The sequence below is a fragment of the Chaetodon auriga genome, chromosome 22, assembly GCF_051107435.1.
Source record: "Chaetodon auriga isolate fChaAug3 chromosome 22, fChaAug3.hap1, whole genome shotgun sequence".
Lineage (NCBI taxonomy): Eukaryota > Metazoa > Chordata > Actinopteri > Chaetodontiformes > Chaetodontidae > Chaetodon > Chaetodon auriga.
The window spans coordinates 354,503-376,150 of NC_135095.1; the positions used below are offsets into that span (position 1 = coordinate 354,503).

The window sequence follows — 21,648 nt, forward strand, 5'->3', positions numbered from 1 at the left end:
ACACGTTCTGATGTGTTCTGTACCTGAATCTAATTCCACATGTAGAAGCTAAAGCAAGCATAGGGATCTTGACACACATCATACCGTTGTTTGTTTATTACAAATGGTGACAAACAATATCAAGGTATTCAGTGACTGTACGTAGACATTTGTGTCATCTTACACTAATGAGAGAGAAACATACACTGCTCCTTACATACAGTTATGACTGAATTGTGCTTACTCGAAATTACACAATAATTAGCAATAAATTACCCTCTTTGTGTGCCTATGGCACCTTTTACGAGAGATTTTTGTTGTACTGAGCAAAATTGTAAATGCAGTCCTTGATCTCCTAAATATTCAGCTGCCAGTAGTTTCCTCCTTGACTTTATCTTTTTACTCCTCTGATCTCAGGGAACTTGTTTTCTGAGGCCATTGTTTTAGTATTTCTTTAGTAAACTGCCCAAGATTTTTGTACCTTGCTAATGAACACTCATCTGTTGAGTTTATTTAGATTTATAGTATATTTGGCCATCAGAGTCACATTTCTTCGAGTGTGTTATTTCAAATGCTTACCTCTGTAATTACCTTAAAAACATCTCTATATGTCCCTCTAAAGTACCAGGTTTTTAATTTTTCTGCCATAGTCTGTTACTCTACTTTTATGAATTGAATGCAGCCAACTCCTATTTACTGTACATATCTTACATATTTACATTTGAGTTAGTCCCCTTACTCTACATCCTGTGAGCATAGGCATTTTTGCCTGGCTTCGGTATCCTCAAAGGTGACTTTCTTGTTTCTCCTGGGGTCAATCCACGAGTTATGGATAATCGCATTGTTTGGTGTAGGGTCAGCTTCCACTACAGACACCACCCTCTTCTTCACCTTGCTTTTCAAAACCTTTTGGAACTTCTGCCGAGTGAAGGCATAGAGGAGGGGATGAAAGATAGTGGTTCCATAGGCCATCACCAGGAAGCCTAAGCGCAGGCGAACAGTTAAATCACTGGGCCCAGTGCTGAGGATAATGGTGTTGAGCACTGTTATTGGGGTCCAGCAAAGTAGGAACGTGGAGATGATGAGAAGAGACATCTTGAAGACTCGTTTTTGCCTTTCCCGTCTCTCGCGGTGATGCTTTACTGCTCGTCGTAGCGCAATAATGACTGACACTGATGCCCGTATGCCCAAAGGTGCATTCCCTACTGCTCTGACTCCTGCACTAGTCTGTGAAGCATCAGTTGACTCTGCTTGTGTTGCAGTCTTCAAAGAGAATGTGTCTTTGCTCTTTTGCTTCTTTTTAGGGAGGTTGTGCTGAAAGGGTGTCCCAATGCGAATGTTAAGTGCCTGCAGGATCTTGTAATAAGTCACCAGCATTACCACAGCTGTAAAGAAGAATATAGGGATCTGTGCTAGCAGGTGATAGTACAAACCCAGCTCTGTGTAGTACTCATTTGTTTGAGCCACTGTGACCACTGTAGTCTGGTTCACAAGGTCTGAACCCAAGTTAATAAAGAAGCCCACTTCCATAAAGGGAACCAGGAAACTGAAAAATGATAGCGCCCAGATGCAACCCAGTAGGGCTACAGCCCGAGTCATCGTAAGCACACGATTTGCTGGTCGCACTGAGATATCATAGCGATCCACAGTGATGGCCAGGACGTTAGCAGCTGTGGCCACACTTGCAAAGGAGACACAGGCCTCATGGAAACAGCAGGTCATGTCTGTATCCGCTTCTAATGGAAGTAACACCACTACGGCTGTAAATGGGATGCAGCATACACACACCTAGAAGCACAACAGAAATTCAGGTAACATCCCAAATGCATTACCTTTGTTTCCATCTAATCTTCAAACTGCTTTATGTTGATCATTACTATGCTGATTCTAGCAGCTAGCAATTTTTGCCAAGAAGGAAAAATTTACAGTTGCTCCCTTACAATTTTGCTATTTGTACTGACTGTATATATTACAGCTAAAGGAAAAATTGCTATTTAGGTTTTATTTTTGTCGCTCTCACCATTTTCTTATTCAATAGGATAACAGTCTATGTACCAAAATGATGTTGCTCCATTCCAAGATGTCATTTAGCATTGAGCCAATTGACATTAGAGGATACAATGTTATCATAAGCAAAAGAACCAAGGACTACAAAAATGAAAGTTGTAATAAATATAGTGGACTTAACAGTCGAAGAAGTTCTCCCAGTGTCTGTTTTAAATATTACAAGTTTAATCTACAAGTTGACTTTGATACATTCAGCACCAGAGCCAAGAGTGTTAGAGGGCAGTGATTCAGCTGACCAAAAGAGATTCAACAAATGATTCAAATCATAGACATTTAGAGGCAGCCATGGTCACTATTATTGCCCAGGGTGTATGATCAATTCTCATATATTGTACTTAATTTCTAATGACTGGCACAGCAGTAGATGTTTTGGTCCTTTCTTAAACTGGAAGCATAATATTCCATATGAACTGGATGCTACTTCCCGTCCAAGCCAAGTGACTAACTCAGTCGATGTGTAGAAGCATAATGGGGGATGTGCTGAAATGGTAGCTCTGCTGAGAGGTATTTTTTGGTACTAGAAGTGCCACTTGATTTTAAATCCCTGTTGGCAAAAAAGTAACAGATAATAGAGGTCAGGACTCACCAACACATCCACCACATGTAGGTTCATGGTGATAATGTGGGAAACTGAACTGATGAGGTTCTGTTTCATACAGTAGAAGACAAGCACAGTAAGGTTGGAGCTCAAGCCCAAAAATATCTCCAGAAGCAGGAAGCCTGTCAGAGAAACCTACCAAAAGAAAGATCATATTGGCATTCATTTTTTTCTTAATAATCCACAATAATAATGTGGTAAGATTTAAGTCATACTTTGTATAAGCAGGAAGTCTACTTGTATAAACCATGCATTTTAGTATCCAAAATCCTTTCCCAACACATTAATGACCCAAGCAGTGAAAGTATCATATACCTAAGAATATCTCTGTGGACTAAGAAATCTTGCTATAATGTCACATTGATTCAGTTGATGAAAAATTACCTTGAAGCTGATGGGATAGACAGCCTCAGAGGAGGTCATGCCAAGGTCATAGGGGTCAGCAGTATCAAGCACTGTCTCGTTGTTCATGGTGGATGCAGAGATCAGCACTGGGGATGTGTGCATTGTGCTGATAAGAGGAAGAGGCCTGGAGAGCAAAAATCTATTATATACATTTTAAATTGTACCAGGTCTTTTTTTCAACCAAAGATTTGTTAAACTGTCACCAGACCAGCAAGCTTGCAGCTGCCACTTATTGTTACTTTTTATTATGCCTTCTGCTTTTTGGGAACTTTGTCAAACAATTTTTTTTATTTTCCAAAACAGACAGACCAACAAGCACGCCCCCTTCGTGTAGTGATTGACCAGGTGTGCAGAAGTTGGAAGAAGCTGTCCGTCAAAAAAGTCATGTGAGAGTCCTGGTTTGCTAGCTGATACTAAATAGACAAATTCAAGAATGCTAGACTATTTTGTTCATGGACTTTGATTCCCTTATGGTTTGAACTAAAGTGAACTGAGTGCAAGTGTGTAATCAGGCTTAAACTCACCACTCCCTCCTAGCAATGTCCTCTCCTGCTCATCAGCAATCGAAGTGACCACGAGGAATTTGCTGCAAACTTCAGCTTTGGGGATACTGACTCCTCTCAGGCAGCTGGAATAGTCTGTTTGTGAAACACAGAGAGCAGCACACACCCACCCCTCATTGGGGGGCCATGTGGTTTGCAACATCAGTGCGGTGCACTAAAATCAATGGTTTCTTTCATGCATGGCTCTGTCTCTTCATTGTCCGTTGTGCTTGGACCATTGCCTCGAGTCTCAACCCTGCATGAAAATGGTGCTGGTGCCAGAACAATCCCACTCTCTACCTCTCTTCACTTTTCAGGTACATCTTTCACACTTCACAGAGGTGAAGATCATAACATTGCACATAGCACCTTATGTCAGGTCATGTAAGGTTTTTCATTTCATATTCCAGAGAATAGTGAAGGTAGAGAGTAGAGATGAAAGAAGAGAGTGGAGGTTCCAACGTAGACTTGCTTGTGTGGTTGTTCCTCTGGACTTGACATAGTCAATTCCTTCACTTCCCTGTGATCCAAGGGGAGACAGAGTTGCAGCAAAGGTCAGAGACCAGGATGTAGGTCATGTAGAGTTCTTGGAGACCATTCAGACTGAACCCTTGATTCTTGGGCATTCACAGCCTTCCTGCTTCTGTTAGATCCTTCACAGATGGTGAGGAAAGAATTGACTGAAGGGGAGAATAATGTCATCTGCCTTCATCATTGTCACCTGCCCTTACTTGTTCTTCCTCAGTCTCATTCTGTCATCCTGCAATTGTAAAGGATAGAGTTGTGTAAAATGGCGTGAAAAAAATTGTCTGCAGGTTGCCTCACGTTTCGTACTTAATTGTAACTCATTTATAGGATGTCTGTCCTTGTGAGTATTTGCACTTGTGTTTGTACATGCACGCAATGTGTGATTTGGCACTATACAAATAAAATTGAATTGAATTGAATAATGTAGGAATGAATTATGATTTCTGTACATATTACATATTGTAATGTCTATGATGGAAGTGACTCTATATATGGTAACTGGACTACAATTATACACTGTTTTTGTAGTCTTACTGAACACTCAAAATGCTTTTGCACACAACTCAGGATTCACACACATATACGCACACGCACGCACACACACAGCATCACAACTAATACGGGTTCAGTATCTTTCCCAGGGGCAGTGATAGAACCATCGACCCTCTGATTAGTAAAGAGAAAAATAATGAACAACAGTGAAAATTGTTAAGTGCAGCCCCAGTTTCTTCTTGAAATAAAGGAGCAGTCTTGTGTCATGTGAGCTTTCCTACAACAGGAGTGTTGGTCTCTTTGGGTGGCAGGGAACTCAGCTTGTGAAGAAGCACATTCCTTGCTGTTTGACATCCACCAGTTTTGTGTTCTTTTGTATTCACTCAAAATAATGGCTGCTTGAGCATGAGCTCATCAGCATGTCAGGATGCTGTGTCATGGGCTATCATGGACTGAATGTGTTGCTTTTACAGTTCCTTTATGCAACACATTCGTATTGCCTTGCTATCAGAGCACAGATAACAGTGTTATCTGTGCACTGTATATGACTGTGGTGTGTGTTAGTTTAGTTTACCTCTAGACAAAGACCATTCCTCAGTGATCCTTGGGTCTGTCGAAGTACTTTCCTTCCCTTTGGGGCTTTGTATTTCAATCACCAAAGGTACTGTAGTGCCCACATCTGATAAGCCTTAGTAGTTGAGGTTAAGCAGAATAGTCCATCATTCGAGCATCTTGCGCCACACTGTTAAGCATCTTCAGGATTGCAATTTAACTGGTAAAAAGCATGCAGTCACATAACCTGGGGGGAGCAAGGGAGATACTGACACTGGTGCTCTGCTTCTGCCTCTCTTGTCTCTGCTGTGCTTCTTTTTCTGTTGGTCTGTCTCTGTCCTGCCTCCTGCCTCTTCCTGTATCTGCCTCCATTAGCCCTTCCTCCTCAAACATCACTCCCTCCCCCTTCTTCCGTCTGAAACTGTCTTCTCCTACTTTTTTTCCCCTTCACAACTCTGTGCTTGACCCATTGGACTCATAAAGCTGATTTAACACTCCCCACCTAATTTTTTCACTCTCACATTATCTGTCTTTATCTTTTGTGATGCCTGTATTAAGTTTTGAAAACACTTGCAGGGACAAGAAGGTATGTTTTTGCCTTTGAGCCCTTGTTTTTTTCTCTTTTCCTCTGAGCCATCTACCCTGAAGTTCAATTGCCCTCATTAAAGAGCCCAGGTAGACAACAGTAGCCATGACAGTACCAGTCACAGCATCAATGCTCTCAGGACTTTGGCCACTCCTCTGCTGTTCGTGTTTGCATAGCACCTGCTGGATGGTACATGCTTAATTGTTCCAGTCTGGCTGTCATTAGAGCAGTCGTTGTGTTGTCCTTATTGCCTGTTGAACATATTTGCAAGGCAGCTAGTGAATTAACTAATTAGGGCTACTTGGCATTGGCATAGCAACAACAGCCCTGCAGGCCACAGTGAATGGAGACTGGATCAGTTTTCAAATTAGGGTCTTCATCTGTTTATTCAAGGAGTGTGAGCAGAGACGGTTTGTAGTCTGACTATTTTATTGAAATTCGCAGCTTGGTGGGAGGCATGTTTTCTCTGAGATAAAAGTCTTTAACAAGAGAGAGAGACAGAGAGATGGCAGACAGCAGGGAGACGGATAGAAAACATCAACATGATATGTGAGTGTGGCAGAGATAGTAACAGAGATGGAGACAACTTTGAAACCAAGAGGTAAAAAAAAAAAAGGATAGTTACAGAAATTTTTCTCAGCAAAGAAAACGTGATCATGTGAGAGACTAGTTTCACACCTAAAATTGCTTTAAGCACCATAGAGTGCATCAGAAAACCATAAATATTTAATGAATGCATTAATATTTCAGTTTGATATCTCTACTGTCCGCTGGCTAGCCTAAAGGCTTCTGCTTGGTGTGCAGCCCAGCTGCACTATTTCAAACAGATGTGCACACGTTTTAGTGAAAGACAGTGTGGAGCTGTGTTTGTGTGTGTGCTTTGCATTTATGAAAGAGCAGTCGTAGAGTTTGTGTTTGAGGGACAAATGCCACACAAGTAAATGGTGATGCCCTGATCGTGGTCTAGCTGTAGAAATGGCTGCAAACTCAAACCACAAAGGGCTAGTAACTCATGAAAGAACTGGGGGAAAAGGAAACATGATTAGAAGGTATGCCTTTGAAAAACTGACAGTCTAAATTAAGCTCAAACACGATAAGCCAGCAGAACCCATTAAATCTTCTCATACCATATACTGTATAATGTCACTGTCACTGTCAAGCAGTACAGTGACAGGGATTACTCTGATTCACACTGAGTGGAGTCATTGTCAGAAATGCATTAATCAGCAATTTCCTGTGATGGTTTTCTTCCTCTAGCTGTTGTAGACATTCTATGGCTTTTTTTTCTTTTATCACTGACTGGATCTCAATTTTCAACAACCAAGTCCAGTTGCTCTAGATTCAACAACATCATGTAATCTAGCACTGTGTTGATGCTGTCCTCAATTCTACATTATAAACCCACTTTGTTTTGCACTACTGTTATCAATGAAAATATATGCCCACATTATCCATTTCATCTGGTGCAATTTCTAAGAAGTATATTTCTCTCAACTGTGCAATAACACTATTTATCATCCATATTGGCTGCAGTATTTTTATAAAGTGTATATATTGTGCAAATACATAGACCTAGTATTTCTCAAGTGCAATACAACATATGACATAAGTAGTTTTCTGATAAAAATATTGGCAATAGTACTTTTTATGGCAGAAGCATTTTTATGGCATTTAGTATTTTTATAATTTGTACAAATGTACATATACATAGTTGTTTTTCTATGCTGTATCCTGTACACTTTTTTATCTCGATCCTTTTATGCCACTGTGTTTACTTTTTGTTATACTTGCTGTCTATAATGACTGAATTTCCCTGGTGTGGGATCAATAAAGTCTTGTCTTGTCTTAATCTCATTTTTTCTTAATCTTATTTTATCTTCATCTTATCTTTTCTTAATCTTATCTTTATCTTCTCTTATCTGGCTGAGGGGGTTCAGGCCTATGCAGAACAGCAGTGGTGATAATACATTGCCTTAGTATATGTTACACTTGATGATGACTTATGGAATTGACTTCAGCCTCCAGTCGTTTTCTACAGCCCCATTATTGATGAAGGCTCTTGGTGCCCTATTGATGTTGTACAATTCCAAGCATTCCAGGATCCATGTGTGTGGCATTGAGTCATAGACTTTCCTGTAGGCAATCCAGGTGGTGCACAGGTTAGTTTGTCTAGTCTTGAGTCTTGGGTGACTGCTCTATCGAACAATAGCTGATGCTTGGCTCCCCTGGTATTGCTACCAATTCCTTTCTGGACCCCACTCATGTATTGGGCAATGTACCTATTCATCTTAGTCACTATGATGCCTGACAGGAGCTTCCATGTTGTATAGAGGCAGGTTAGTGGTCGGTAGATGGATGGGATTGCATCCTTCTGGGCTTCCTTCATGATCAGGACTGTCTGCCCTTGAGTCAACCACTCTGGGTGGGTTCCATCCATCTGTAGTTGGTTCATCTGTACTGGCAGGTGCTCATGGAGTGCAGTTAGCTTCATTAGATGTGGATCATGTCTGGGCCCAGTCTCAGCTCTCCGTATCTGACACTCTTTCTTGGACGTCTGCCATTGTGATGTTTACTGGTTCTTATTCTGGGAGATCTGCTGTGATCTGCTATTTGTCACTGAGCATTGGTGTTATGTGATGCCTCTTTTTTCCAGATGCTTTTCCAGTACCTTTCAGTCTCAGTTATGTGTGGATCTACTATCGTGGTCTTACTCTGCCACTGAGAGTACACTTGGGATGGTTTAGTGAAGAACATCCTTTTTATTCTCCTGGCTCTGTCTGTCAGTTGCCCTTGCGCTAAGGGTGTCAGTTGCTGGGGCTTCATACCCAATCTCAGAGTGTGGGGAGGATGATTGTACCTCCCTTCTGATCTGTCGTCCTGGCTCCCCCTTGCCGTAGCATTGTTGTTGTACCTCGTCAATCTCTATTTGTGATAGCAACTGGCATTTACAGATATTGGAGGGGAGGATGGTTTGAATGGGTCAGGACTTGGTTTATATGAGAACTTGTCGGGTTTTTGGTAATGCCGTATGTTGTAAAAAATGATAATGTGTGTGTGCTATGTGCATATTAATGTCTAATGTATTATGTAATGTAAAGCAGCAGTGCTTTAAAATCAATTCTATATCTTACTGGAAGCCAGTATAAGGACTTTAGTATTGGGGTTATATAGTCAGTTTGCTTTGATTTTCTGAGAACTCTTGCATCTTACAGTAATACCAATGGAACCGATTCATCTGTAAAGCCGTGTTCCCACCAAACGCGATGTCACAAGATCGCGTGACAAGATTACATACAAAGTCAATGCAAAGACGCGATTTGAGGTGTCATCGCGCCGCGGGATGCGCTGGAGGCGATCGCGCGGTGCGATGGAGGCGTTGGCCGCGAAAATTGCTCCCATCGCGTTGCCCCATCGCGTCATCGCTTCATCGCTCGAGTTGAAATAATTGAACTTTTGTGGCGAATTCGCGTGAAGACGCGGCGCGACAGCCTATCAGCGTTGAGATCGTCATCGACGTACTGACGCACAGACGTCCTGGTGTTCCCTCGCCGCGCAAACCAAACCGCCAGAAACAATGGAGGAGCAGCTAATTGTTGCCGTCACCGCTCACCCAGAGCCATATGACAGTTCCTGTCCCCTCTACAGGGTCAGGAACAAGAAAGACCAGGCCTGGGTGAGCGTGAGCGAGGTGTATGGACTATGGTGGTTAGCGATGGTGGTTATCTCAGCCATGGTCGACGAGAGAATGAAATGGCGAAAGAAATGTTGTTGTTTGGGCGGGCTCGTCGCGCGACGCGATGCCGCGACAAGGCGTTTTTTTGCATATTGGACCAGCATCAAAACTGGAGTGTGTAGCGCGACGCGATTTCATTTGACGGGCAGCAGCCTCAGCAAGGAAGCCCATTACCCAGCCACTTCCACCAGCTCCTGCTGAGGGATCCTGAGGCATACCCAGGACAGCCAAGAGACATAATCCCAACAGCGTGTCCTTGGTCAGACCCGACGTCCCCTCCCTGACGGACATGCCCGGAACACCTCCCTGGGGAGACGTCGAGGAGGTATCCTCAACAGATGCCCGAACCACCTCAACTGGTTCGGGCAGCGGCTCTACTCCAAGCTCCTCCCGGGTGTCCGAGCTCCTCATCTTATCTCAAGGGCTGAACCCAGACACCCTGTGGAAGAAACTCATTTCGGCCGCCTGTATACGCAATCTCGTTCATAACCATAGGTGAGGGTCAGAACGTAAATCGAATGGTAAATTGAGAGCTTTGCTTTCTTGCTTAGCTCCCTCTTCACCACAACGGACTGTTTGAGTGCCTGCGTCACTGCAGCCGCCGCCCCTATCTGCCTATTGACCTCCCGTTCCTTCCTACCCTCCCTTGTGAACAAGACCCCGAGATAGACTCCTCGACTTGGGGGAGGACCTCCTCCCTGACCCGGAGCGGGCAATCTACCCTTTTCCAGCTGAGGACCATGGTCTCGGACTTAGGTTGAATCCCATTTCTCTTTTCTACCCCTACCCCTTAGCCCTACCCCTTGTCCCTTGCCCCTTGAAACGGAGTGCCAAGGGGTAGGGCCGAAAGTCAACCCCTCCGAATTGGGACACCCCTTCGACAATCGCTTACGTCATCAGTAGTCGCCGCTGCCTCTTACGTAGGCAGATGCGACAAGTGTTTGCCGGAGATCTCGAGGAATCATGCCGTCTGCTGCTGTGGTAATCTCTGTTGCGTGGGCTATTGGGATCTTTTTACGGTTGTCTGCTGCTAGTCGGAGGAATGAAAGAAAGAAGAGACGCCTTCGACGCCTGGGAATGCTGGTGGATCGTTGAGAGATTTTCATCAGGGCTGCCCACAGAGCACCGCTAGTGGCATTCAGCCTGGCAACGGTAACCACGTAACTGAAGCCTCGACTACTATCGATTTTTTTCGGGGGATTTTTTACGAGGAAAATGACCACTACACATTGAAACAACGTTAAAATAGACAATAAAGTGGATTTCGTACATTTTAAAACTTTATTCATGGAGAAAATACTTACATTTGTGGACTTCTTTAGTTGCGGAAGCAGCCATCTTGCCGGTCTTGCAAGGCATTCTGGGAAATCTGTCGTACCCCTCCGTTTGGAGTGTGCCTCGGAAAAATCTCCATTTGGAGGGGTACATAGCCCTACCACTTCCTCCTACCCCTCCGTCATAATGGGAATTGGGACACCCCTACCCCTCCACGTGAACGCGCAAAACGGAGGGGTAGGGCCAAGGGGGGGGGCCAAGGGGTGAAATGGGATTCAGCCTTAGAGGTGCTGATTCTCATCCCAGCCTCTTCACACTCGGCTGCGAACCTGGAGGTCGTGGTTTGATGATGCCAAGAGGACCACATCATCTACAAAAAGCAGAGACAAGACTAACACCTTCCACCACTCGGCTTCACCTCGACCAGTGACAAAGGGCCGCCTTGGTGGAGCCCAACCCTTACCGGGAACAGGTCTGACTTACTACTGGCTGCATTGACCAGACTCACTCTTCCCTACGTAGACATTGCCGGGGAGGCTGAGGAGTGTGATCCCTCTATAGTTGGAACACACCCTCAGGTCCCCTTTCTTAAAGATGGGGACCACCACCCCGGTTTGCCGCTTCAGTAGCACTGCCCCCAGTGATCCCGCAGTGTTGTAGAGCCATGTCAACCAGGACAGTCCTACAACACCCACAGCCTTGAGATACTCAGGGTGGATCTCATCCACCCCCAGGGCTCCACTACTGCAGAGTTGCTTAACTACCTCAACGACTTCTGCCCCAGAGATTGGACGACCCTTCCCCAAGCCCCCTGACTGTGCTTCCTCTGAGGAATACGTGTTGGTGAGATTGAGGAGGTCCTCGAAGTATTCCTTTCACCGCCTGACTATATCTCCAGTTGATGTCAGCAATTCCCCACCCCCACTGGAAACACCTGGGTTTTTGCCTCGGTGACTGCTACAGCCGCACACCGCTTTGCTCTCCGGCTGCCTCTGGAGTCCCACAGGACAACATGCCCTGAAGACCTCCTTTTGCAAATCCACCAGCGGGTTTGGGGGTTACCGCCTTGACTAGCCCCAGCAATCTTGTGGCCGCAGCTTGCAACAGCTGCCTCAACAGTGGCAGTGCAAAACAAGGCCTTTTGGACTTAATGTCCCCTACCGTTCCAGAAACATGGTCAAAGTTCTGCCAGAGGTGAGAGTTAAAGGCCAACTTAACAGGTTCTTCCACCTTCCTGGGCATTCCCAGCAGACCCTGACTACTCATTTGGGCCTGCCAGGTCTGCCGGCGTCCTCCCCTGCCATCTGATCCAACTCACCACCAGGTGGTGATCAGTTGAGAGCTCTGCTCCTCTCTTTATCCAAGTGTCCAAATCATGCAGCCGCAGGTAAAATGATACGACTATAAAGTCAATCATTGACCTATGACCTAGGGCAGGCATGGGCAAACTACGGCCCGGGGGCCACATGTGGCCCGTTAAACGTTTTAATCCAGCCCGCCGAACTTGAAAAAATTAAGTGAATAAACCTTGTTATTGTTTTATTTTCCCTGCAATTCTGATGTTTTCTCACTAGATGGCGCACTCTAGATACATTGGCTTTGTTGAGGTGAAGCGTTACTCCTCTTTTGCACTTTACCTTTTGACCCATCACCCCTACTGTAAAGATGAGCTGACCGAAGAAAAGGAAAGTGGACAGCAAATGTCGAGTGTTCAATAAGGGGTGGACAACTAAATATTTAAAACTGAACACTGATCATCTGCTGTTTGCCTGATATGCCAAGAAACTGTGGCGGTTTTTAAAGAGTATAATATCAATGAAGCCACGTTTCCAAATCTCCGGCGGACAGCGCAGAAGATGCTGGTGTTGTTCGGCTCGACCTACGTGTGTGAACAGACCTTCAGCGTCATGAACATCAACAAAGCCAGCCACAGATCCAAGTTAACAGACGAACACCTCAGATCCATTCTGAGAATTGCCACAACAAAACTAACTCCAGACTTTGATGCACTGGCTAAAAAAGGAGACCAACAACAATGTTCCCATTAAAATGTGTGTGTCTCCGTGATGCGCACGTTCTCAAAATAAACAGTGTGCGCAGATCAAATATAATGCGCTCCACAGACTGACTTGCTGCCATTGTTTCGTCCTTGCACTGGTCGTTGTTGACTTTTGGCACCGGGGAAACAAATTGAATAGAAGGAGCAGGACAAGTACATCTGCATCTCCTACTGTTTTTGAAAAAAAAAGACAGTCAGGAGGAGAGTGATGGTGATATCCTGAAGGATAACAGAACCTTTAGTGCTTTAAAATAGAAATGGTTAGTAATAAAAAAGTTGCATTTTATTCATTTGATTTTCAGTGTTTTAAGACTCATTTCAAAGTCAGATATTTTGTTGTAATGCTTTTCTTCATATTCATTTGAAATTAAAGCACACGTTTTCTCCATATCCCAAGATGTGTATTTTTTCTCAGATGAGGTGGGGTTTACCAAAGCACTCCATCCATCTGCTCCTGGTCCGGCCCCTTTGTCAAATGTTAGAACCCAGTGTGGCCCACGAATCAAAAAGTTTGCCCACCCCAAGTGCACCGATGGACATCCTTATGCTTGAACATGGTGTTAGTTATTAATAAACTGCGACTCGCACAGAAGTCTGAACTGAACACTGCTCGGGTTCAGTTCAGGTAGGCCGTTCCAATCACAGTATCCCTCTGGGCAGGGTACACTGGTCCTTGCTGGTTGCTTGCTGGTTGCTTGAGCTGCTCTTTTTCTGGTCCTTCACCTAGGACCAATTTGCCTTGGAAGACCCTACCTACCTTCCTACCCTACCCCTGGCAACATAGCTTCTAGGGTCATTAAGGCTCTCAAACTCCTCCACCACGTAAGGTGGCAGCTCAGGGCGGAGTCTTCATAAGTAAATGGCTGTAAGGAGAATGTTCACTTGTTATACTATTTTTTTCTGTGCCTCATGGAAAATAGAAATTTAAACTCCACTCCTGGATTTTCTTGAATGGGATGAAATCTCAACCCCTCCAAAGTTTAACCCAGAGTTACGCCGTTGGTCACATCATGATTTACACTGGTTGTGACACACTGTAGCCTGACGGTTGTACAGCCCTGGTCTTCTTTATGCATGTTGTATTTAAGAAGCTGTTTTAGGCTTTCTATTTCCTTTTCTTTTTTTGGACTATTTTATTTCCAATGTATACAAATATATCAATATACCAACAGTATATAGACATAACATAAGGTAAGGTGTGAAGGATAACTTCTGTACCCTATCAAAGACCCCCCCCCTCACTGCCCTCAAAAAGGATGAACCTCATTTGAGCTGCAAAGTAGTAGTTTTTAAAACTGGGTATTTGAAGTCCCCTGAACCATAGTCCCACGTTAACTTTCTCATGGAGATTCGGGATACTTTACAGTTCCATATAAATTGCCTAACATCTCTAAGAGAGTTTTAAAAAATGATTGTGGTAATGGAATGGACAGGGATTGAAACAAATATTGTAATGTTGGATGTACATTCATTTTAATACAGTTAACTCAATCAAGGAGAGAGGCAAACCCATCCATCTACTTACTTTCTGAGCAGTGGGAGGTAATTCAATTTATACAGATTTTTGAGGTTGTTGTCTACAATTATCCCAAGGTATTTTATACCATCCGTAGGCCATCTAAATGGATTTGTGCGCTGGAGGTTGGAGTGATCAAACTTTGTCAATGGAATAATTTCACTTTTTTCCAAATTCACCTTATAACCCGAAATACTACCATAGGTATTTAATATAGTTTGTAACTGGGAAAGAGAGTTATCAGGGTCTTTTAAGTATAAAATAACATCATCTGCTAGGAGATTAATTTTATGAACTGTTTAACCTACCTGAAAGCCATTCATATCAGGATCTTGTCTAATTGCTGCAGCTAAGGGCTCAATTGCCAAGACAAAAAGTGCTGGAGATAAAGGGCATCCCTGTCGACTCAATCTGCTTAAAGGGAATGTAGATGATATCCAGATGTGTATAAATGTGTGCAAAACTGTTTGAATACATCATTAATTTCTTTTGGGTGATATGATGCACAACCTGATTCAGTTTGAATTGAGTTAATCGTCCTAGCGCTTTCTTCTTTTTTTAGTTGCCAAGACAGAATTTTGTGTGCCTTCTCTCCCAGTTGATAGTATTTTTAATAATAATAATAATAATAATAATACATTTTATTTATAGGCACCTTTCTTGACACTCAAGGTCACCTTACATCATCAAGCATAAAAGACAGACACAAAAACAATACAGATAAAATGCAAAATACTATTTAAATTAGGCAATGCAGCTGTGATCAGAGGGAGTAAGGTTACTCAGAGAGAGTAAGCTAGTTTAAACAGATGAGTTTTGAGTTTGGATTTGAAATGTGGTAGTGAGTCTGTGTTACGGAGGTCAGGTGGGAGTGAGTTCCAGAGCTGTGGAGCAGAGCGGCTGAATGCTCTGCACCCCATGGTAACAAGACGGGCAGGGGGGACAGTGAGATGGATGGAGAAAGAGGATCTGAGAGTGCGGGCAGGTGTAGCAATGTGGAGGAGGTCAGAAAGATATGGAGGGGCGAGATTGTGGACAGCTTTGAAGGTAAGAAGCAGTAATTTGTAGTTGATGCGATATGTGATGGGGAGCCAATGGAGCTGTTGTAAAATAGGTGTGATGTGATGGATTGAAGGGGTGCGTGTGATAATACGGGCGGCTGAGTTTTGGACCAGCTGTAATTTATGGAGGGTATATGTTTGCTTCTCAAAATGTTTTCAATTTTATAAGTATGCAGTGTATTATATCTAAGCTTTTTATTTACTAATAACTGGTGTACTTCACTAGACCTGGATTGTTGAAACTCCTTTTCCAGTTTCAAAATGTCTGTTTCCAATTCTATTTCTGCCATGTATTTCTTTTTGATACCTTTGGCATTAGGCATTATTTCTCCCCTTAAAAAGGCTTGAAGTGTGTCCCATAATATAAAACTACTGCAAGCGGAAGCTTGGTTTGTCTGACAGAACAGCCCAATCTGATCTCCTGTGATTTTGTAGAAATCTGGTTTTTGGAGGAGAGTAGGGTTCAGATGCCTTCTATATGTATTTGTAGCTTTTTCTGGCATATAAATGGACAGGGTCAGAGGTGAGTGATTTGATACTTACCTAGAACATGGTAAGTACTCAGATTCTACTGCTCTGTGAATCAACTGTGTCGACAACAGGAAAAGATCAATCCAAGTAAAAGAGTTGTGGTGACCAGAATAAAAGTAGTAGTCTCGGGTTTGGGGGTGCATCTGTCTCCACACATCAATTAATTTTAATTCCTTCATGAATTCTATGGTGATTTTAGCTGCTTTAGATTTGGATACCAATAGAGCTGAATTATCCAGGAGAGGATCCAGGCAGAAATTTAAGTCACCCCCTATAAGAATGTTTTGCTGTCATCCTGATACCTTAAAGAATATGTCTTGAATGAATGACTCATCATCATAATTGGGAGCATGAAAGTTTAAGAAAGTTCAGTATTCTGAGTAAATCTGACAATTCACTAAAACATATCTCCCCAATGTATCAACAACAGTTTCTCCAATTGTTACAGGGCTGTTTTTATTTATGAAAACAGCCACTTCCCTGGCTCTAGAATTAAAAGGATGAACGTGCGCATGCCTCACAGCAAGAAGGTCGCTGGTTCGATCCCCGGGTCGGGCAGGGCCTTTCTGTGTGAAGTTTGTGCATGCGTGGGTTCTCTCCGGGCACTCCGGCTTCCTCCCACAGACCAAAAATATGCTCATTAGGTTATTTGGTGACTCTAAATTGTCCTTAGGTGTGAGTGTGAATGGTTGTCTGTCTGTATATGTTGCCCTGCAATCGGCTGGCGACCGGTTCAGGGTGTACCCCGCCTCTCGCCCATTGACAGCTGGGATAGGCTCCAGCCCGAAAGGGATAGGCAGGTATAGAAGATGAATGAATGAATGATATTACATGCCCTACCCAATCCCTCTTCAATTTCCTATGCTCCAGTGGTGTCAAATGGGTTTCTTGTATAAAGGTAATGTCAATTGTCAGTTTTTTCAAGTGTGTTAGGACTCTCTTCCGTTTGACAGGTCTGTTTAACCCATTCACATTAAAACTCACAAATCTTACTACTCTGTTCGTCAATAGTGAATGATTTTACAGAGATATTGCCCCTTCCATAAGGCAGAGGTGTAGCCATACAACCAAGTAGTATAAAGTAAGGCACTGACCATATGAAAAAACAGTGAATAAAAAAAACACACAACATCCCTTCCTCCCACCCTGCCTTGTGCCTGCCCGAACCTGACATAAAGCATCCCATATTTATCTCAAAAGGAGCTACTGGGCAAATAACTGGACTATTACCACTAGCCCCCTCCCCGCAACATTGTAATAACATGAATTATATGATACCACGAAATAAATTCAATTCAATTCAGTATTCCTTTATTCGTCCTGCGAGGGGAAATTCCAAATTACATCAGCATCAATAAAGTGGATAGAGTATTGTAACAAGTGCAAAATTAAACACAACAAGTATATACAAAAGAGTGGGATAAAAAGAAATGCCGTCCTAAAAAATAAAATTGCAAATAGTATTTGCAGACTGTATGTACAGGTTATATTGCACAGATTATTGCACTGATTATTGCACTGATTACTTGGAGCAGTTTTTGTTGTACAGTCTGACAGCTGCAGGGAGGCATGACCTGCGATACCGCTTCTTCACACACTTTGGATGTAACATCCTGTCACTGATGGAGCTCCTCAGTGCAGTGAGTGTGTGTTGGAGGGGGTGGGAGTCGTTGACTGTCATGGAGGACAGCTTGGCTGTCATCCTCCTCTCCCCCACCTCCTCCACCAGTTCCAGAGGGCATCCCAGGGCAGAGCTGGCCTTCATAATGAGTTTGTCCAGCCTCTTCCTGTCAGCTGTTGTGATGCTGCTTCCCCAGCAGACTACACCATAGAAAATGGCAGGGGCATAGAAGGGCTTCAGGAGTGTCCCACACAGCCCAAAAGAACAGAACAGTGCGGCACTCGGGCTGGTGCAGCTGAGGGAGGGGCAAATGTTTCTTCAAACCTACGACAGTGAGGCATGATTGAAATCCCCAGAGATCAATAAGAGGGCCTGTGGTTTCTGAGTCTACAGCCTGCTGATCACGGTGTTGATGACGTCACAGGCTGCATTGGCGTTAGCAGAGGGAGGAATATACACAGCCACCACTATGGCATGAGAGAACTCCCGCGGTAGATAACATGGCCTGAAACTAACAGCCAACAGCTCAATGTCCGGGCATAGTGATGTGCGTGGAGTTACACCATCTATCATTCACAGTGCCAGCCCTCCTCCTTTCCTCTTACCGTTCCTCTCTGTCCGGTCTGCCCTTATGAGTCAGAATCCATCTAGCGCTACAGTCGTGCCTGTGTGCTGCGTTCCCAGCCATGTCTCTGTAAACAATAACAACTGCACCGCCGGAATTCCTAATAATGCCAGGTCTAGGCCGCTAGCACGTCCATCTTATTGGAGAGAGATCGTACGTTCCCCATGATGACGGACGGGAGAGTCAGTCTATAAGCTCGCCTCCTGTCACAGCGTTTGATCCCAGCACGGCACCCCCGCATCCTCCTCCTTAACTCATGAGGGACATCAGGTCGCTCCTACGGCCGCACAGCTGTGTTACACAGGACCAGCAGCTGATCCCTACAGTAAACAATGGGAGCCATTGCCTCTCACGGACCCACAGACACGGAGAAAGTTGTAAAGTGATGAAAAAGTAGCACCAGAGTTACTGTGCTTGATTTCTCTGATACACCAGAGATTTACAAGCACACAGAATTAAATAGATAAAAAAGGCGCACAAAAAAACAGAAAAAGAGAAGAAAACTCCTGAGAGTCTACAGAGCTGCTGTAACAGGCTGCCACTCGTACGGCACCACCGGAAGATCTATATGTATGTATGCACCTCAGGCTGTGTGGATATGGCAGCAGTTCAAAATGGGCCATTGTAATAACACGTGTATATGAAACAGTTTATAGAGAGGTCCCAACGCTGCAAGCAGCTGCCAGCAGCAGTTCAGCTGCTTTGAACAAATAGTTGCCTCACCTCGGCACAACCATGAATTAAATGAATACGTCAGCGTGTGGATTTACTCCCCTTCTCGTACGTTATCCCTTCCCAGGCACCTCGTCACCTCCTTCGGGTCTGCGAAGATCCTGGGTGTCCCACCGTCTCAGGGGTAAACAAAAAGCTTGGCCGGGTATCGCAGGGTGTGTTTTACTCCTTTGTCGTGCAGAGCCTGTAGCACTTCTTTGAAGGTGCGGCACTGAGCCATGACCTCGCTGGTGTAATCCAGGAAGATAAGGACCTTGCCTCACTTGTGCTCCATGGACTGTTGTCTACCAAGTCAGAGAATCAACTCCTTCTCCTGGAAGTGGTGGATGTGTGCCAGGATGGTACGAGGTTTGGTGCCGACGGCTGGCTTCGGCTGGAGGGAGCGGTGCTCCCGGTCAACTTTAACTGGATGTGGAAAGTGTTCCTCACCAAACAGTTTGGGGATCAGTGTGGAGACGAATTTGGTGGGTCTACCTTTGTGCTCACACTATCCCCACTATTTTGATCTTGTGTTTCTGGGAGTGGGCCAAGTCAAGCACCTTGTTGTGAAGCTGAGTGTTGCGTCTTGCCAGTTTGGTGCATTTAACCTCGAGTGCCAGCACGCAGACGTCAAGGTCGCTAGCAGCTTGCTCCTGGTCCTGTGAGGCTGCATGTCACTGAAACTTAGCCTCAAAGGCATCGAAACGCTCATTAATGCAGCACAGGACTGACACCTCATTGCACAGTGCCTCACATATATCATAAGTTTTATCCGGAGGTATGTCTGACTTAATGGGAGAGTCGCTAGTAGGGCAACAGCCACTGATGGCACTAGGCCTAGCTCCAGTAGCTTGGCTGTCAGTGGTTTTGGCTTTACTGGAGATGTTTGGTTTTGGCATGATGGATTTTCAGTTCGATTAAGTTCTTAAGGAGATATATATGCATACACGTGTGGTCTATGAGCAGAAAAGACGCAGTATAAAGCTAATTTTGTAAGTCTCAGAGAGGAGCTTTTCTTAAAATGTAAATGCAACTGAAATATACATTTACAAGACTTGGTGATAGGTGAAATGGTTGAGAGCAATAGACACAAATGGCTAACCACAGAAGCATCAGCAACAGAAGTTGTGTGTTAAGCCATGTTTTAACATTTAGACCAAAAAGAAACAAAATCTTAACTGAAGGTCTACTTACAAGCTTTTTAGAGAGCTTTAAATTTCATCTTATACTTTCTCAGCAGACGGAGCTCTCTGTGATGACTGAGTAAACTTGATCTTTAGATGAAGAACAAAGCTAGTTAATCTTGAGTGAATCAGTGACAGTTCGAGACTAACTATATGTGCTATTTATAGCATAGTATATACAAATATGATACATTTATGCATGTGGTATATGTATGCATTGGGAACAGATAGTGTATGTACGTAATACAGCAGTATGGATGTAATAATAATCAAAGTATGACTAAGAGTAGTAGCAGTTGCAGTGGGTGTCAGACAGGGCCATGGCAGTAGCCATAATCCACAATCCAGGTTCAACCACTGTCCATGGGAACCTGCGAGACGAGAAAGCACAAAAACTCCGGGCAAGAAGCTGAGTTAGTAACATGCCTTGGTAGGACATGAATGCATACAGATGGAGAGGGAGAGAAGAACAGTGGAGCTTGGTGTATCATTGGAAGTCCCCTGACAGTCTAATCGCATAGTAGCATAACCAGGGGCTGGTCCAAGTTAAGCCTCAGCCAGCCCTAACTACAAACTTTATCGAAAAGAAAAGCCTACTCTTAAATGTGGAGAGGGTGTCTGCCTCCTAGACCATGACTGGAAGATGGTTCCATAGGAGAGGAGCTTGATAGCTAAAGGTGCAGGCTCCATTCTGCTTTTGGAGACTTTAGGAACTTAAGTAAGCCTGCATTCTGCGAATGTACTGTTTTATTGGTACTATGGGTAAGGTACTATGAGCTCTTTAAGATAAGACGGTGCCTGACCACTAAGGCCTTTATAGGTAAGAAGAGGGATTTTAAATTATATTCTGGAGTTCAGAGCAAGCCAGTGCAGAGTGGCTAATATTGGAGAAATATGATCTCTTTTTCTCATTTTTGTCAGAGCATGTGGTACGGAAAGCAATTCTGAAAGCACCCTGCCTGCAGCTTCCAAACGAGCTGATCGAATTCTGCAAGGACAATTACGTAACAAGCCCGCACATTTGCAAATTCCCACCCACCAGTCATCAGTCCCCTCCCCATCTTCCCTCCCATCGAGGAATAGGTATGGTGTCTCTCCACCCACCAGATAAAGCGTCGTTATGTCGTTAACGAAAACAGGGGTGAGGCTTGCGGACAGGCAAGCCAGGCAGTTGTTTGGAGCCCTGGTAACTAGGGGAGCCCCCTAGGGCTGCCAAAATATACTCCACGCCAACGACAACAATGGGTAATTTGCAATGACACGACACTGCAGTAGCGCCCCCCCCCCCCCCCTTATGGGGCTCCGCCTCATCTGCCATCAGCCTGCACCTGACCCTGTACTGCGCGAAAATTAAGTGTAATTTGTCCGGTGTTGTGCTGAAACGTGATTTTGTCCCACTGCCCCCCTGGGTCAAGCTCCCCTACCTCCCACCCTGAATGTAGAAGAAATGAAGAGGAGTTATCCCTCTGTAGCCTAAAAAAAGAAGCAGAGAAAAGAAAAGGAGGAAAAAAGAAAGAGAGATAGTAAGTCAGTAGGCAACAATGCACTTACCACTGTGTTGTCACGGACTCCATAGGGGCTGA

At 44.2% G+C, this 21,648-nt stretch overlaps 2 protein-coding genes across 5 annotated transcripts in view; one reads left to right on the forward strand and one right to left on the reverse strand.

Moving 5' to 3' along the window:
* cog5 (component of oligomeric golgi complex 5) overlaps positions 1-21,648 on the forward strand; it is a 157,756-nt gene that overhangs the window by 26,020 nt on the left and 110,088 nt on the right. The window lies entirely within an intron of this gene.
* Positions 83-3,689, reverse strand: LOC143314729 (G-protein coupled receptor 22-like). Of its 2 annotated transcripts, XM_076721825.1 has the most exons (4): positions 3,574-3,689; positions 3,029-3,173; positions 2,633-2,779; positions 83-1,767 (listed from the first exon to the last, which is right to left on the reverse strand). In XM_076721825.1, the coding sequence occupies exons 2-4, from the start codon at positions 3,149-3,151 to the stop codon at positions 715-717; spliced, it is 1,323 nt and encodes a 440-aa protein (XP_076577940.1). In that variant the 5' UTR covers positions 3,152-3,173; positions 3,574-3,689; the 3' UTR covers positions 83-714. The 2 variants fall into 2 exon arrangements, with proteins under 2 accessions (XP_076577940.1, XP_076577941.1); XM_076721826.1 differs by lacking the exon at positions 3,029-3,173 and having other exon boundaries at positions 90-1,767; positions 2,633-2,692; positions 3,574-3,664.